The following is a 16,633-nucleotide window of genomic DNA, read 5'->3' on the forward strand; positions in this document are numbered from 1 at the left end:
CCCAAACACCCCTGAGAGCACCTCAACACCCCTGAGAGTACCGCAACCCCTGGAGAGCACCCTAACATCTCTGAGAGCACCCAACACCCCTGAGAGTACCTCAACACCCTGAGAGCACCCCAACACCCCTGAAAGCACCTCAACACCCCTGAAAGCACCCACCACCCCTGAGAGCACCTCAACACCCCTGAGAGCACCCCAACACCCCTGAGAGCATGCCAACACTCCTGAGAGCACCCCAACAACTCTGAGAGCACCTCAACACCCTGAGAGCACCCCAACACCCCTGAAAGCACCTCAACACCCCTGAAAGCACCCAACACCCCTGAGAGCACCTCAACACCCCTGAGATCACCCCAACACCCCTGAGAGCACCCCAACACCCCTGAGAGCATGCCAACACTCCTGAGAGCATCCCAACAACTCTGAGAGCACCTCAACACCCTGAGAGCACCCCAATACCCCCTGAGAGCACCCCAACATCTCTGAGAGCACCCAACACCCCTGAGAGCACCCCACACCCCTGAGAGCACCTCAACACCTCTGAGAGCCGCTGAACATATCTGAGAGCACCCCAACACCCCGGAGAGCACCTCAACATGCCAGAGAGCATCCCAACACCTCTGAGAGCACCCCAACACCCCTGAGAGCACCCCACACCCCTGAGAGCACCTCAACACCTCTGAGAGCCGCTGAACATATCTGAGAGCACCCCAACACCCCGGAGAGCACCTCAACGTGCCGGAGAGCACCCCAACACCCCTGAGAGCACCCCACACCCCTGAGAGTACCTCAACACCTCTGAGAGCCGCTGAACATATCTGAGAGCACCCCAACACCCTGGAGAGCACCTCAACGCGCCAGAGAGCACCCCGACACCCCCAAGAGCACCCCACACCCCTGAGAGCACCTCAAGACCTTTGAGAGCCGCTGAACATATCTGAGAACATCCCAACACCCCGGAGAGCACCTCAACGCGCTGGAGAGCACCTCAACACCCCTGAAAGCACCCCAACACCTCTGAGAGCACTCCAACATCCTTTGCAGGACCCCAACACCCCTGAGAGCACTCCAACATCCTTTGCAGGACCCCAACACCCCTGAGAGCACCTTAACACCTCTGAGAGTACCCCAACACCCATGAGAGCATCCCAACAAGTCTGAGAGTACCTCAACCCCTCTGTGAGCACCCCAACACCTTGAGAACAGCCCCCCCATAGGTGGGTACTGGGTGTTAGGGATAGGCAGGGGCTGGGGTGGTTGGAGGAGCCCTTGGGAGTCATTTGGGGGCAGGGCCAGGGACCCCACTCTAGCCCTGATGGACGGCTCCGATGTGTTTCCGTGAGCTCATGGGGCATTGCCCTGCACCCGCTGATGGCCAGCCTGGGACAGCCAGCAAGGGCAGGCGAGATGCTGGTGCAGTTCACTGGCTTAGATGGGGTGTCCAGCAGATGTCCCAGTTCCTCCAGAACAAGTCCCCATTCAGAAGAGGCAGAGAAAATGAAGAATACACCTGGTTGGTTGGTAGGGACCTACCTATGATGGAATCCCTCCGGAAAACATCTCGATCAAAAATGTAAAAGGACAGGTGACGGAAACTCCGCGGAATCTCGCAGTAGAAGTCCTCTCCATAGAAAGGGCTAGACAGAGACAGAGGGACAGGGTTAGACTCTGTGAGCCATGCCCCCAGTCCTGGGGTACCGGGGCCGGGGTGTCGTCAGTCCTGGGGTGTCATCCTCGGGGGAGCAGGAGGAGGGGTGAGCACAGGGTTGGGCCATCATGGACCCAGGCCACTCCCTCTTGGTCAAGGGGAAGCCCACAGTGTCTCTTCGTGGGGACAGAGTTGGGAGCATTTTTCCAAAATACAGGAAGCTGTGGACGGTGGGGAGCAGGGTGAGACCTCCTCACGTGCCTGTCAGACTGTCTCTCCTCTCTGGGCCCCAGAGGCCACGCAGCCCGAGCCCCCTGGTTGGCACCCTCATGTGCCTGTCAGACTGTCTCTCCTTTCTGGGGCCCAGAGGCCACGCAGCCCGAGCCCCCTGCTTGGCACCTTTGCCCGGGCATCTCTGCACGCGGGTCATAGAGGCACGGTTGCAGGCTTCTCCAGATAGAGGGAACGTGCAGCCCAGGGACAGTTGGCCTGAACTACCACTGTATGACGAGGGTTTAATACCGGCAGCCCTGAGGTCAGCCAGACTGCCTTCCTTGCTAATTATAGGGAGAAGTTCAAAAGCAGATTCCCCTTTCCCTGAGCCCAGATGCGCAACCACCTCCCTCTGCCAGCAGAGTCATTTCCCACCCCCCACCCCCCAACACTGCGCCAGGCTGGCACCGCCCCGCCCCTACCAGGGCCAGCCTCGAAAAAGAACCTGGTTTTCCCCTTTTGTGCTGTTCTATGTCCAAACACGGGCATCCGTTTCCCAGGTCTGGGGGAGGGGAGGGCGGGAGCCATGGAATAGAGGGGAGCCTCTTATGAGCCCCAGATGCACCCCAGGGCAGCCCACACAGAGCCCAGGGGTCCAGAAGTGGGCTCAGGACCACCCTGCAGAGCAGCGAGAGCCGGAAGCCAGGCAGGTAGGGCCAGGTCTCCAAAAAGGGCACCAGCCAGATTAAACAGCTCAGCGTCTGGCTGATAATCACGCATTGGTTAAACCATTCCCTAAAATCTGGAGTGAAATTCATTAAGCCAAACACTGTATCCAAGCATCTACAGGAGAAGAGTCAAGAATGGAGGTGACGACATCCACAGGGCCAGTGCTACAGGGCGGTAGTCTCACCCCACCCGCAGGCTGCCCCAGGGCTGGGAGGCCCGGCCAGCCCCGGGCATGATCTCGCTCAGCTCCCAGAAGCAGCAGAAACCCCTTCTAGCTTCTTTGGAGTCCCTCTTGCACTTCCTCTAAACGGTTTTAAACTCCTTTAAAATCGCCAGGCAGCATGGCCCTTGGTGCCTGCGAGTGTGCATTACGACAGCTTCTGTTTGAAGCTCCCAGATCCTCTCCAGAAGCTCAGGTTCCCCCAGTTGGGGGTCACGGCCAGAGCGCAGGACGGGCCGGCTTCCGGAGAGAAAGCCGCTCCATCCACACAAGGACGTGGACAGTCAGCAGCATCCCTCCGGCCGCTGCTCACATCTGCATGAGACTGTGGGCAGGGCCCGTGGCCAGGGCAGCTCCTCTCCCCTCCCGGACTGTCTTCCTGCCTGGAAGCCCCTGCTCACGTGGGGTTCATTACCCGGCTCACACCCCACACTCCCCAGGGAAATCATGTGTTCTCACCAACAAGTCACACCTAGACTGTCCTTTTAGGCCACATTTCCTAAAGCAACTGAAGCCACCAGATCCCAGAAGCTTCAGAAAGGCCCTGAGGGAAGGAGGGTGTCGGTGAGACCCCTGGGGGTGAGGGGGCAGCAGCCTGGGAAGCCCTGGGGGAACCCAGGGGGGTCCCATTAACCCGACCCCTAGACTGCCCAGCCCGCAGGCCCACAGGGAGGGACTGACTCCTCAGAGGGGTGCACGGGGTCCACCCATGGTCTCTCCTGCAGGGTCCCGGCCTGGCCAGGGCCTGGACACTGTGGTCAGCAGGGCATCTGGGAGCTCAGAGAGAAGCCCCCCATCCTGAGACTAAGGGGCTCAGGGAGGATGGAGACAGGTGCTGGGGGGATGCTCTGAGCTGCAGGCCCGCCCTGGACCAGACAGCCCCAGGACTATGGGGGGAGGGGTCCCCATCAGGGCCCCAGGACTGTGGGAAGAGGGTCCCCCTGAGAGCCCCTGGGACTATGGGGGGAAGGTCCCCCTCAGAGCCCCTGCAACTGTGGGGGGATCCTCTCAAAACCCCTAGGACTGTGGGGGGTCCCCCTCAGAGCCCCCAGGACTGTGAAGGGAGGGTCCCCTCAGAGCCTCCCAGGACTGTGGGGGGGTCCTTTCAGAGCCCCTGGGACTGTGGGGGGAGGGTCCCCTCAGAGCCCCCTAGGACTGTGGGGGGGGGTCCTCTCAGAGCCCCCAGGACTGTGGGGGTACACCCACTCCAGGTGGTATGGAACGTGTGGACCTGAGACCTGCATTTATGTCAAAAATATTTTAAGCTTTAACTTGAGAAATTAGAGAGAAAAATGCAAGCAAAGAAGATACTATTTGTACAGTCTCATAATGTCAGTTGGTGTTTTCTAGTCAACAACTTGGTTTTCATTAAAAACATCTGAGAAAATGACGTCTTTCCCCTCAAACCACAGACTTCCTCTCCCCCGTCACACCCTAACCCCAAACAGCTTCTCCCTCGGAAGACTGCAGAGGCCCTTCTGGGTCTAGTCACTCCCATCACACAAAGCTCTATTTTCCGGGCAACTTGCATCTCTCGGAAGGAACAGAAGGACCCTCTCAAGTCACTGACCCTCACGCTCCCTCTGACTGCAAACCGGAAGCTCGCGCCCACCGGTTAGGGAACAGCCTTTCATTCGGGAAAGATCTTGGCAAGAGCGGCAGACCGAGATTCTGTAATTACAGCCCAATCGATGCGCTAGCTCCTCCTCCCTGCGGTCCAGAAAGCGGTTATTTAAGTAACTTCTAATTACGTAAAAGGACAATACCGACAAACAAAAGAACAAACCGCCACTGTGATCCCACTGCTCAGAAATAATAGCCACACTGGCCTTTAGGTCCTCACACTCCAGGTAATTTTTAGAGCATCCCAAGGTTTAAGCAAAAAGGCATCTTACTATGAACGCAACTTTGTAACCTGCCTTCCTTGCTTGACAGACACAACCCAACAAGGGGGCAGGACGTGCCCGCCTTGCACTCGGCAGGGCCCGGGCCAGGGCTGCAGAGCCAAACAGTCACGCGGCCGAGGCCTGGAGGGATGGGGGCGTCGGGGCAGGAGGCACGGGACACCTAACAGAGCCGCCCCTGGGGGAGGCGAGGGTTGGAGCAGGAGCCCCTTCCGACCCGCCCCGGGGAGCAGCAGACAGTGTCACCCTCAACACGATCACTTATGTGGACCAATGGAAATGAAGAGCGGCCACTTCGTGCAATACTCCTGCAGAGGACTAGACCAACCCAGCACTGAAGTGAAAGTCAAAGTCGCTCAGTCGTGGCCGACTCTTTGCAACCCCAGGGACTACACAGTTCATGGAGTTCTCCAGGCCAGAATACTGGAGTGGGTTGCCTTTCCTTCTCCAGGGGAGCTTCCCAGGGATCAAACCGAGGTCTCCTGCATTGCAGGCAGATTCTGTACCAACTGAGCTATGAGGGAAGCCCCTCAAGAGCTCTGTTTCACTTTGTGTGTGTGTGCCCGTGGCGTCAACATGCTCCTTTTACTGGATAAGGTGATGGGTTCCTCCAGGGGCAGACTTCAGCCCCATCTGCCCCAGCCCGGGGACGCCAGGATGCCTCGCAGGCGCACCATGGCCCTGAGCAGGGAGCCATCCAGCCCCGACCCTGACGACCCAGGTTCATAGAGCCTTAACATTTAAATCAAAGGTAAAGAAGTGATGACTTGTCATTTAAATGATTAAAAAGTATGGCTGTAAGAAGTTAAATGTGAACCAGTCCACTTGCAACATCAGGAAGATGCTGCTTTTGGGAGAACGGTAACCATTCCCAAATCACCTGCTGGAGGTGGCCTGGGGTGGACAGAGGCTGGTTCTCCCTGAGGCATCTGACCCTGCGAGTCCCCGAGGACATGTGAGCACGGGTCCTGCACCAGACATGCAGGAGGGAAGGCAGGAGCCGTGAGCCAGGGCGTGGGTGGGCAGCGTCCGGCAGCCCCAGGGTGTGGGGGCTGCCGCACAGGCAGGCCCAGCCTGAAGCCAGGGAAAGGAGGGAAGGGGTGAGTGTCTTCGCTCCACTCCTCACGCTCCAGCTGCACGTCAGGCTGTGGAAGGACAGAGCACACTGGGTGGGCTGACCCGCCCAGGCGGCCGAGCTCCCTCTGATACCTCCCCTGGATGGGGCGCCAGACCCTGCGGGCTGTCGGGTTAAGACCAGACCAGGGCTCTTTGATTCTACAGCAACTTTATCAAACAACCAACCAAACACCAAGGTGGTTACTGGAGGAGATTTGGGAGTTAGGGCCACGACACAGCAAGGCACGCAGCCGCCTCGGGGGGCAAGGCTGAGCCCCAGAGCCCGTCCGCGTCAGTGGCCTGTCCCAGGGGCGACGCCCTCCTGGCCTCGCGGGCGTGCTCCCCTCCCTCACAGCCACCGTCTGAGTCTGGGCCTGTGCCTCTGGGCGCTGCCCTCAGATGTGGCCCCTCGAGGGCTGAGCGGCATCCAGACGCCGCCTCCTTCCTGTGACCTTTCAGTGGCTTCTGGCCTTAGGAATTTCCACGGGGTGTGTCCAGCAACCCCTCCACCTTCTGTGTCTCTAACCCTCTCTCACCCCTTTCATCCCTTTATGTCTCTGGGTATCTTTCAAATGTAATACCTTCAGTTTACCAATTTTCCCTTCGGCTATGTCTAATCAGCTATTTAACTCATTCACTGAGTTTTTCATATCAATTTTTGGGATCTTCATTTCTGGACATTCTATTTGAACTTTTCACAGGGGTTCAGGTGCTCCTCATCACTTCTTATCCTGCTGCTGTTTACGATCTTGTCTCTCACTACTCTGTGTTCACTAACCTTTGTTAGCTGACATTCTGTGAACTCTGCAAGTCTAATTCTGCTGTCTACTGTTTATCTTGGGAAATGCACGTGATGCTTTATTCCTGTGTTCTCTGTGCCTTTTCTCCTCTGAGCACAAGTTCCCTGGAATGCTATACTGGAGAATCTTGAGACCTAGATTGAAGAAGACTGGGTTTGCTTTCGACTGGCTCATCATTGCCTCGGCGGGTGTTACAAACCACTAACCCTGGACTGCATTAATACATGTGCGTGGACTGTGGTTTCTAGACCACAGAGTGTGGTATGGATTCAGGTTGCACACTCACAAGAGCCAGCTCTGCTTGCGAGTGTTTGGCGCCAAGTGGAGGCCGTCCCCCTCGCTGGCTTCCTTTACAGGCAGGTTCCTTGCTCTCGCCCTCACACTGTAGTCAAGGTCCAGGGAGCAGCGTGGCCCCCACCAGTGTGAATAAGGTTTTCGCCTCAACACTAAACATAGTCATATTATAAACCAGTTTTTAAACTGAAGCATACTCGGTTGACAACGTGTTTCAGGTTCACAGCAAAGTGGTCCCCCCCCCACACACACACATTCTTTGTCAGATTTTCTTCCATTATAGGCTATTGCAAGATATTGAATATAGTTCTCTGTGCTTACAAGAGGTCTTTGCTGTTTATCTATTTTATATATAGTGGTGCGCATATGTTAACCCCTCTCCCCTCCCCCACTATACCCTTTGGTAACCATCAGTTTGTTTTCTATGTCTGTCTATTTCTGGTTTGTAAGTAAGTTCATTTGTATCTTTTCTTTTAGATTCCACATGTCAGCAGTACTGTACGATATTATTTTCTGTCTGACTCACTTTACTTAGTGTGACCATCTCTAGGTCCATCCATGTTTCTGCAAATGGCATTATTTCATTCTTTTTTACGGCCAAGTAGTATTTCATCGTGTGTGTGTGTATACACACCTTCTCTATTCATCTGTTGACACACTTGAGGTTCTTTGCATGTTCTTGCTACTGTAAACAGTGCTGCAGTGAACACTGGCATGCGTGCATCTTATTGAACGATGGCTTTCTCTGGATGTACACTCAGGACTCGGACTACTGGATCATACAGTAGTTCTGTTTTCAGTTTTTTAACTAAAAAAAACTTGTGTCTTGCATAGTTTAGTTTCGATCTGCTTTCCTCTAATAGTTAGCAATGCTGAACATCTTTTCATGTGCCTGCTGGCTCTCTGTATGTCTTTGGAGACATGTCTAGGTCTTCGGCCCATTTTCTGATTGGGTTGTTTGGTTTTTTGACATTAAGCTGTATGAGCTATTTATATATTTTGGACCTTAATCATTTGTCAGTAGTGTCATTTGCATATACTTTCTCTAATTCCATAGGTTGTCTTTTCATCTTGTTTATGGTTTCCTTAAAAAAGGAAACAAAAACTATACAAAAGTGTTTACATTTAGCTAGGTCCCATTTGCTTATTGTTTCATATTTTTGTAGGCTCTTGGAATTATTTTGTGCAAATTTGTCTATTTGCTGTCAGCTTTAACTTTCTGCTTTCAGCACTCCTGGCCTTATCTTGTATATTAGATAAGCACTCAATAAATATTAGTTGAGCTAATGAATACATTAACCTTAAAAGTTAGCATATTAACACTGCCTGTGTGGAAAGCATGAATGGGGAGTGAGGGTCAGAAGGAGCGTGTGCTCTGGGCCCTCCTGAGCTATCTGACCCTCCTGGAATTACCCAGGCCCTCCTGGAGTTACCCAGCCCTCCTGGAGGTACCTGGCCCCCCTGGAGCTACCCGGCCCCCATGGAGTTACCCAGGCCCTCCTGTAGTTACCTGGCCCCCCTGGAATTACTCAGCCCCCCTGGAGGTACCTGGCCCCCCCTGGAGCTACCCGGTCCCCCTGGAGTTACCCAGGCCCTCCCGTAGTTATCCGGCCCCCCTGGAGTTACCCAGCCCCTCTGGAGTTACCCGGGCCCCCTGGAGGGCCGGCCCCTGGGACAGCCTCCAGGGCTGCCCTGGTTCTGGCCGCCCGCCCCGCTCCCCCCACCCCCCCGCTGACAACACCACTATACCCCGGCTTATGTGCAGCCCACAGTCTCCCCTCTCTGCCCCCAGAGCACAGTGTCTTGTGCCACCACAACCAGAAAGTATGGTTTCTATTTCTAAACTCATAAGAAATATTTTTAGGAATGGTCTTCACTTCTTGCCCTCACCTGAGGCAGAGGTTCCTCAACAGAGTCGCTTCCCAGAGACCCTCACCCAGCAGGTCTGCAGGGAGCCCAGTTTCACAGGAATCGATGCTAATTCTCCAGGTTTATGATCCTCTAACAGGGACTATTTAAACACAGAAGGACTCCTCTCCTGGGGAGCTCACAGAAATAACCCTTGCAGGTTATCCCAAAGCCACACTAGAGTCTTGACAAACTCCTCAGTCTTCTCGTTTTGCTTCAACAAATCACTTCAGAGGATGCGAAGTGTGGACTGAAATAACACAGGACCTTGGGAGCCGCCCTGCTAGTGTGGGCAGAGACAGGGCAGATGGTAAAGGGAAGTGTCTCCATGTTTCGGGGGCAGGAGATCTTAACGGTTTCTAAAACTTAAGTTCATTAAGTCATCAGAACGTGCTGTTTGTTCCCACTTAGAAGCAGCAATAAGCAAGGATATAATTCATCTGCTAAAAATGTTCTCAAACCCAAAATAGCTCTGTGGATGGACCCAGACAACCCACAGTCCTAAGCCGAGGGCGGGGCCGCAGCCAGAGCCTCGCTTGTGCTGGTCGAGACCCCACCCGGCTCTGTGTTTCTCCCAGACCCACATCCCAGCCCCACCCACCTGCCAGGCAGCAAGGCACCGCCCCCAGCATGCTGTGACCACAGATGCTACAGTTCCTACCCTAGGGTGGGGTCCCTAGGGTGGGGTCCATAGGGTGGGGTTCCTAGGGTGGGGTCGGGGCCAGGGGGCCTGGAGCTGGTGGGAAATTCGAATCACAGCCCACTGGAACCAACTGGAACCAATCGGGCTTGAACAGGCTCTCGGGGGATTCCTATACAAGCTGACCTGTTTCTTTTGCTGCAAACTCCTCTGTCTCGAGGCCTGAGCTCTCCTTTTCTCGCCTGATCCCCACACCTCGAGTTCCATCGGCAAGCGTTCTCGAGGCCTCTGACCTCTGTGGGCAGTGCCTTCTACACTCATCTTGAGCCTCCTTAGGAAAAGGAAGATGGTAAAAAAGCTTCCCAATGTTTATGCTCTGAAATCCACGATCCTGTTGCACCAGTTCATCTGGACTTAGGACGTTCCTACCCACCTCCCAGCAGACAGACAGCCTCTGCTCTGTCCTCCCACCCAGTCCTGGACACTAGGAGCATTCGGGGACCATCAGCTCATAACTGCCCAGTGAGCCAAGAGACAAGGAGATGGAAGGTCAGAGATTATCAGCCTCAAACAGAGCAGCAGCAGACATACCAGAGTGATTTCTCCACGACTTTGGTCCTGAAAACCTCCTCCTGGTCGAGGTTCACTGTGCAGTAACAATCACGCATCTTGTTTGGCCCCGGGTATGTGGGAAGATTTTTGGCTTCACCTAAAAGCAAATGTAAATCATCCATTTAGCATGGAATTATTTAGTCTCCTAGTTAATCTGAGACATCTTTCCCAATAATGGGTTTATTCCACAGCAAGGCGCCTGCTCACTTCTGCATATTCTGTACGTTTTCTCATCACCACCAGTCAAGGTGCTGAAGGAAAAACTGTTTGCACTGTTACAAGAAGGTGACATGCATAACCCTCTAAAACAATGGATCCTGTAAAAGTAGGAATCCATCAGCCCAGAAATTAAGGATTGTTTCCTTTTACCCACATTTAGTCAGTTCAGTTCAGTCACTCAGTCGTGTCCAACTCTGCAATGCCATGGACTGCGGCATGCCAGGCCTCCCTGTCCATCGCCAATTCCTGGAGTTTACGCAAACTCATGTCCGTTGGGTCAGTGATTAGCCCCTTTAATATTTTTAATGTTTAAATCATGGTGTGTGTTAATCCCTCAGTCGTGTCTGACTCTTTGCGACCACATAGACTGTAGCCCACCAGGCTCCTCTGTCCATGGAATTCTCCAGGCAAGAATATTGGAGTAGGTAGCCATTTACTTCTGCAGGGGATCTTCCCAACCCAGGGATTAAACCTGCGTCTCCTGCACTGCAGGCAGATTCTTTACCATCTGAGCCACCAGGGAAGACCTTAAATTATGGTAAGATACACAGAAATTTAAAGTATCCTCTCACTCCCCTTTAAGCATACAGCTCAGCGGCACCCTCGTTAACTACAGCACGCTTGCACAATCGACCTCAAGAACCCTTTCATCTCAGAACACTGAAACCCTTCTCCCATGAGACAACAAGCCCCATTTCCGCTCCTGCAGCCTGCTCCTAGCTTCGGTCTCTGTGGCCTTGGCGACCCCAGGGGCCTCACAGGAGTGGGGTCACCATGCTTGTCCTTCTGGGCCCGGCTTATGTCACTCAATGCCGTGTCCTCAAGGCTCACCCACATCCTGGCCTGACGCAGCATCCCCTTCTTTCCCGAGGCTGACACTTGCTTATCTATTAATCCCCAGCTCTCTGTTTATTCTGATTAATTTGATACTATTAGGTCAAAGCTGGGGTAATAACCAAGGTTCACAAAGAGTCGGAAACGACTGAAGTACCTCGGCACGCACGCACAAACAACAACGCCAGCGAGGAGACGTCCAGGGGACCAGCTGCGCCCGTGCCTCCCTCTGAGCGTTGGGAGGCCCACGGCGCCTGTGACCCCGGGTCTGACTGGAGACCGCCGGCAAAGTCACAGCTGCCGGGCCCTCTGCCAGGAGCCGGGGCGAGCTCGCTGCGGGCCACCGTGACCCCTCTGCTTGTGGACCAAGCGAGAGCAGAGGGGGCTTCTCCTCCCAGGTCAGAAGGAAGGAACCCCCTCAAAGAGCTCCTGCCCCCCAGGGGCCTCCTGTTCCCCAGCTGGGGGTCTGAGGGCCCCAGACACAGGGGCAGGGAGGGGGCAGTCCCGGCGCGGCGACACCTGCCAGCACCACCCAGGGCCACACCCCCGCCCCTGGTAAAAGCTGAAGGAAAAACAACAACAACAGAAACCAAACTGAAACCAGAGCAGAAGTTCCTCGGCGCTCGGCACCCAGAACGGCCACACCTCCACCCCACGAACGTGCTTGACTCTGCTCTCGGGGAAACACGCAGTTTGCAGCTTCCTGCTGCAGTCTCTGAAGGGCAGAGGCGAGTTTGCGAGTCCGAAGCCTCTATTTCAAGCTTTTCATTAATGTAATCACTTGGGACGGAGCAAAGCAACACGTTAAAGAAGCCATGCAATAACCGAGTGGATGTTTTCTGTGCCAATAAATCGAGTGTTCTGAGGCTTCCCAGCAGCCCTGGCTGCAACCTGAACACACACAGCTGCTGCACTCTGGGGACCTGCCGCACCTGCCTGGGACCCCAGGCCTCCCCTTGGAGCCTCAGCTTCCCAACCATGAGGCGTGAGGACACACACCCCAGGTTCCTCTAACTCAAAAGCTTCTGCGGGGTTTTCCTGCGGGAATCGTCAGGGAATCATCAGTGACTCTCAGATGGTGAAGAAAAAGAAGTAACCAATGAATGTTTTCCTACGATTACCCCCATGACACCTCAATACTGCAAGGCCCTGGACACCAGGCCACTCCACGGCAGCTGGGCATAGAAACACAGACAAGCTGAGAAGGGCACGTGATTCCATGCAGCTTCCAGCCCCGTCATGCAGTGTCTAGAGACAGATTTTCCATGCGCTCCTGGCAGAGGCCAACACTCGCGTGTGCTCACACAGGTGCATGCAGACCGTGACGAGCCGCATCCGAAGGGGCCCATCGACTTCCTGCCCGCTTCCCGGACTGATGCTCACAAGCCTTCCCCCGAAACCACTCCGACTTCCCTGCTGACACTGCTAGGGTGTGACTGCACTTCCTGTTGGAATTCTTTTTTTTGGCAAGAAATGAGATATTTGGCTGCAAGTGCTTCTGTTTCTTAAAAGTAGAATTAAATCTTTTTTTTTAAAGTCTTACTGGAGCTGGCCTCTAGTGGAAAACACAGGACAGGGATTTTTCCTGTTTATTCTCCTAAGATCCTCAAAACACAAGCAGCAGCAGTTGACACTTCTCTTCAAGAACAGAAGAGATGGAAATGCCTTCTCTGAACAACCAGTTAAAACTGCGAGACGATGAACATGGCCTCCCACCCCCCGCCCCACCCCCACAGCTACAGAAACGTCCTGGTTGCTATGACGATGGCATCAGAGACCAGCCAGGCGCCGGAGCCAGTGTTAACAAGTGACTCAGGCCAGGAGGGCGGGGAGGAGGCCGGCACCCCATCTGGCCACGTTGTCTGCCGGGCCCTGCATGTGGGGGCCCCGCCAGGGCCACGGGGGCAGGGGTGGGTCCCAGCCACACCACAGCAGATGATGTCTCTTCCACGGGCGTCACTTATGCCAAAGGCTGGAGGTCGGTTTCTTCCTGACTACAGGTTATGGGGCCTTTTCGTCCCTCAAGTGAGAAGAGAGATGTGGTTTTTTTTTTTATGTGTGGAGCTGTTTACCTAAGAAGGCAAAGTCATGCCTGGTATTCAGTAGGTGGTGATTATTTGATAAATGAATGGATGGATAAATGCCTGCAAAGAAAAAGGAAAGTAAACTGGTTTCATTCTAAGAGCCAAATAAGTCACATTATCAAATGTGTCCCTCCTGTTAACCACGACTCCAAAACGTATCCTGTTCACCCAGAGTGACTGTCTGCTGGTGGGTTGATCCAGACGGCAAATCTGTGCCAAGTATCATCTCTGAATGCTGAATTTACTGACAGACATAAAAGGCGGCACCTAAAAGCCCGTGATAAACCAGCGCTGAAGCAGCAAACCCGTCTCTTATTAAGGTGTCAGGCTGTGGTTCCTGGCCGCTGCTGGCCACGCTCCACGCACACTCCAGGCGGTCACAGCCAGAAAGACCCAGCCCCGCAGAGGGCTGGTCTCCAGCCTGACCCAGCAGAGGGGCGGGCCTCCTAAGGGCCGTGGGTGGTCTCTGCAGCTCCACCAGCTTCAGCCCAGACCAGGAAGCCCACTGCCCTGCAGGGCCAGCAGCGTGGTCTGCACCCCAAGAGGCCGTCGCTGGTCCAGCCGGCCCGGCCCCCACATCCACGGGCTCACCTCCAAGGGGCTCTGACCTCGGCTGCTGCCCTCACCTGCCCCTGGGAAGACGCCCAGCGGTGAGCTGGGGCCTCAGATTTGCCGTGTCCACGAAGCGCGGGACCTTTGCTCTGTCCTACTACGTAGGCTGGTCCTCAGTTCAGCTACAGGCCAAACTCTGTAACCACATGTGACCAGCTGCAGGAGCCCCAGACCCTCGTCCTGCAGAGACAGCCCTTCTCAGCCCTCCCCGCGCACAGGGGCAGGACCTGGTGAGGGAGCCACAGCCCCCGGGCTCCCGTCTGCTCTCTCCAAGTGCCTACAGGGCTACGGAGTCTGGTGGCCAGCGTAGCTCCTTGTAAGTATGTAAAAGCCCATTCCCCACCGGAGATCAGTTTCATGATGAAAACATTCTCTTTCCTTGACTGTTTTTGACTGCCTTGCTATTTTCTTTTAACACTTGATATTAAATAGAACAGCTTCTCAGATGGCTCAGGGGTAAAAAGACCCCGCCTGTCAACGCAGCAGAGACACAGAACTGACGCAGCTTGGTCCCTGGGTGGGGAAGATTCCCTGGAGGAGGAAGTGGCCCCCACTCCAGTATTCCTGCCTGGGATATTCCATGGACAGAGGAGCCTGGTGGGCCACAGTCCATGGTGTCGCCAAGAGTCGGACAACTGAGCGACCGAGCACACACATTAAAAGAAAGAACATCCCCACAATCAGACGAGGCTAGACTTCAGAATCAAGTTACAGGCAGCCTCCTCTACTGCAGGCTGGTTTACAAGCCAGGAGGGCTCTGGGCTGAGCTGCCTGACCCAGAGCAGCCGAGGTCCGCTCCAGGTACTGCGGTGGGGGGGATACCCAGGACACAGGAAGACTCGCAAATGCGCATCTCAGGTCTCCCCCAATTTCCAAAAAGAACAGGTGACAACATGAAAGACAAGAATAAAATAAGTCTGCCAGAAGGCAATCAAAGTCTAACATACAGTAGGAGAGAGGAGAGCCGGACCTTCCGCCCACCGTGAGTGGCTCAGTGACACACCCAGGTGCTGAGTCCCAGGAGCTAATGAACACGTGGAAATGGCAGAACACACAATTCTCGTGATTTACCTAAAAGTGAAACGCACTAGCTCTCCAGAAGAAAACACTATGAAAAGACAGTCAGGCATGTCTTCCGAGAAACTGTTACAGAAGATGCAGAAACACTCTCCGGGGCTCTTCTCTGATGACCTGTGCCGAGCATGCAGCATGGGAGGGCCCGCTGATGGGCCGAGCCCCCCAGGCAGCCAGGAGCCCTGGGAAGAGACCGACGGGGCCCTGCTCCCCACATGGACACCACAGGGTCACCCCTCAGACTGGGGCTGCAAGGCAGAGGGAACCCAGAGCGTCCGGTCACCCCCCCTCACCGTGACCCACAGTCCGCCTGCTCCCGCTTCCTCTCTGCATCCAGCAGTGCTGGGCAGTCGATGAGGCACTCCTGAAACCTGCGTTCCATCGAGTCAAGGAGCAAGCCTGCGACGACATGGTCTGCTGGGCACTGACCACGTGGCAGCCTCTCCCCAAACATACAGCACGGGGCGTCAGAGCTCCTGTACTGCCCCTCCTGGGGGGACTCCCACGTCCCTCCCTCTGGTCTGGGCTGGCCTCAGGGCTCTGAGTGACCAGGGGCAACTGCAGGGCTTCCTGGGGGAGCTCACAGCCACGAGCCTCCACCCTGGCCGCTGGACACCGGTGCTCTGTGTGCGGAGCCACAGGCCAGGCCCCACTACCATGCAGGTGACCCAGGAAGCCCTGGCCAGCCTGACTTTCCAGCACCCCACACGGTGACAGAGGCCTCAAGTGCCCACAGGGCAGCCTGCCCACCAGCTGCCCACCAGAGCTCCCTCCCAGCTGCACGTCCAGCCCGTATCCCTGCCCCGACGTCCTGAGAGGTGATGGCGCAGCGCTCAGATTCTCAGGTGCTCGGGCCAAGCGGCACCTCCCCACCCCACCCGTGGTGACGACCCACAGGTGCGATGCACGCAGCTACGGAGCCCCCAGGAGGTCCTGGGCGTCCCCTCGGGTGAGGAGACCCTGCCCTGCGCCCCTGGTGCATCTGACTCTGACGCAAAGGCCCTCCGACTCGAGAATGATGACATGGGACGACCGTGCGACGGGGACACTGGGGCTCCGGCAGGACCACTGGCAGCTGGGGAGGGCACTGGGGGACGGCAGTGGGGGACCCTCGGGTCGGCTGTCCCCAGGCGGTGACTTTTCAATTCTGAATCACCTGACGCTGTTCAACACTGGTAATTCAGAACTCTCACGCCTTTTACAAACTCAGAAGGTCAGTTGTGCCGGGCCACGTCTCCACCATGATGGTCACCAGCCAGCTCGGGGCGGTCCCGTCCAGGAGCCCTGCCTGCCCTCCTGCACTGAGACTGTCAGAGTTTATCTCATCGCCACCCAGGCCTTGCGGAAGCATCACCCAAGTACAAACATGAGCCGGGCCACGTAGGGGGGGCCCCTCCTGCCAGAGGCCTCCTCCCACCCCAGAAGCTTCTGTTTCCCCCAGGGCCCAGGCACGGGTCACCTTGAGTGCTGGGCATCTCTGGCTGAATGCACGGTCCTGTGGGGCTGCGGGAGGGGAATCTGGGGCACAGGTCCGTGGCACCTCTGCAAGTACAGGACGCAGGGTGGGCAGCACCCTCCAGGCTCCCGGGCCCGGTGCCCCAACACCCCACAGGAGGCCCCAGCTTCCGGGCCAGTGGGAAAGCAGGGGCTGCAGGGGTGGGTGAGGGCCTCCCACCCTGGCTGCCCCTCACTGCCCCTCACACAGCCGCTCCCGGAGGAGCCT

The 16,633-nt window shown here is 55.8% G+C and overlaps 1 protein-coding gene across 3 annotated transcripts in view; it reads right to left on the reverse strand.

Moving 5' to 3' along the window:
- Positions 1 to 16,633, reverse strand: part of RASA3 (RAS p21 protein activator 3) — an 80,574-nt gene that overhangs the window by 39,234 nt on the left and 24,707 nt on the right. For 2 of the 3 annotated variants that reach the window (XM_027558068.1, XM_027558067.1), the window contains exons 2-3: positions 10,067 to 10,184; positions 1,537 to 1,640 (exon numbers count right to left, since the gene is read on the reverse strand). In XM_027558068.1, the coding sequence (XP_027413869.1) occupies positions 1,537 to 1,640; positions 10,067 to 10,184 (222 nt within the window). The remainder of the gene's footprint in view (positions 1 to 1,536; positions 1,641 to 10,066; positions 10,185 to 16,633) is intronic. The other variant, XM_027558069.1, reaches the window with a different exon arrangement.

Source organism: Bos indicus x Bos taurus, chromosome 12 (assembly GCF_003369695.1).
Source record: "Bos indicus x Bos taurus breed Angus x Brahman F1 hybrid chromosome 12, Bos_hybrid_MaternalHap_v2.0, whole genome shotgun sequence".
Lineage (NCBI taxonomy): Eukaryota > Metazoa > Chordata > Mammalia > Artiodactyla > Bovidae > Bos > Bos indicus x Bos taurus.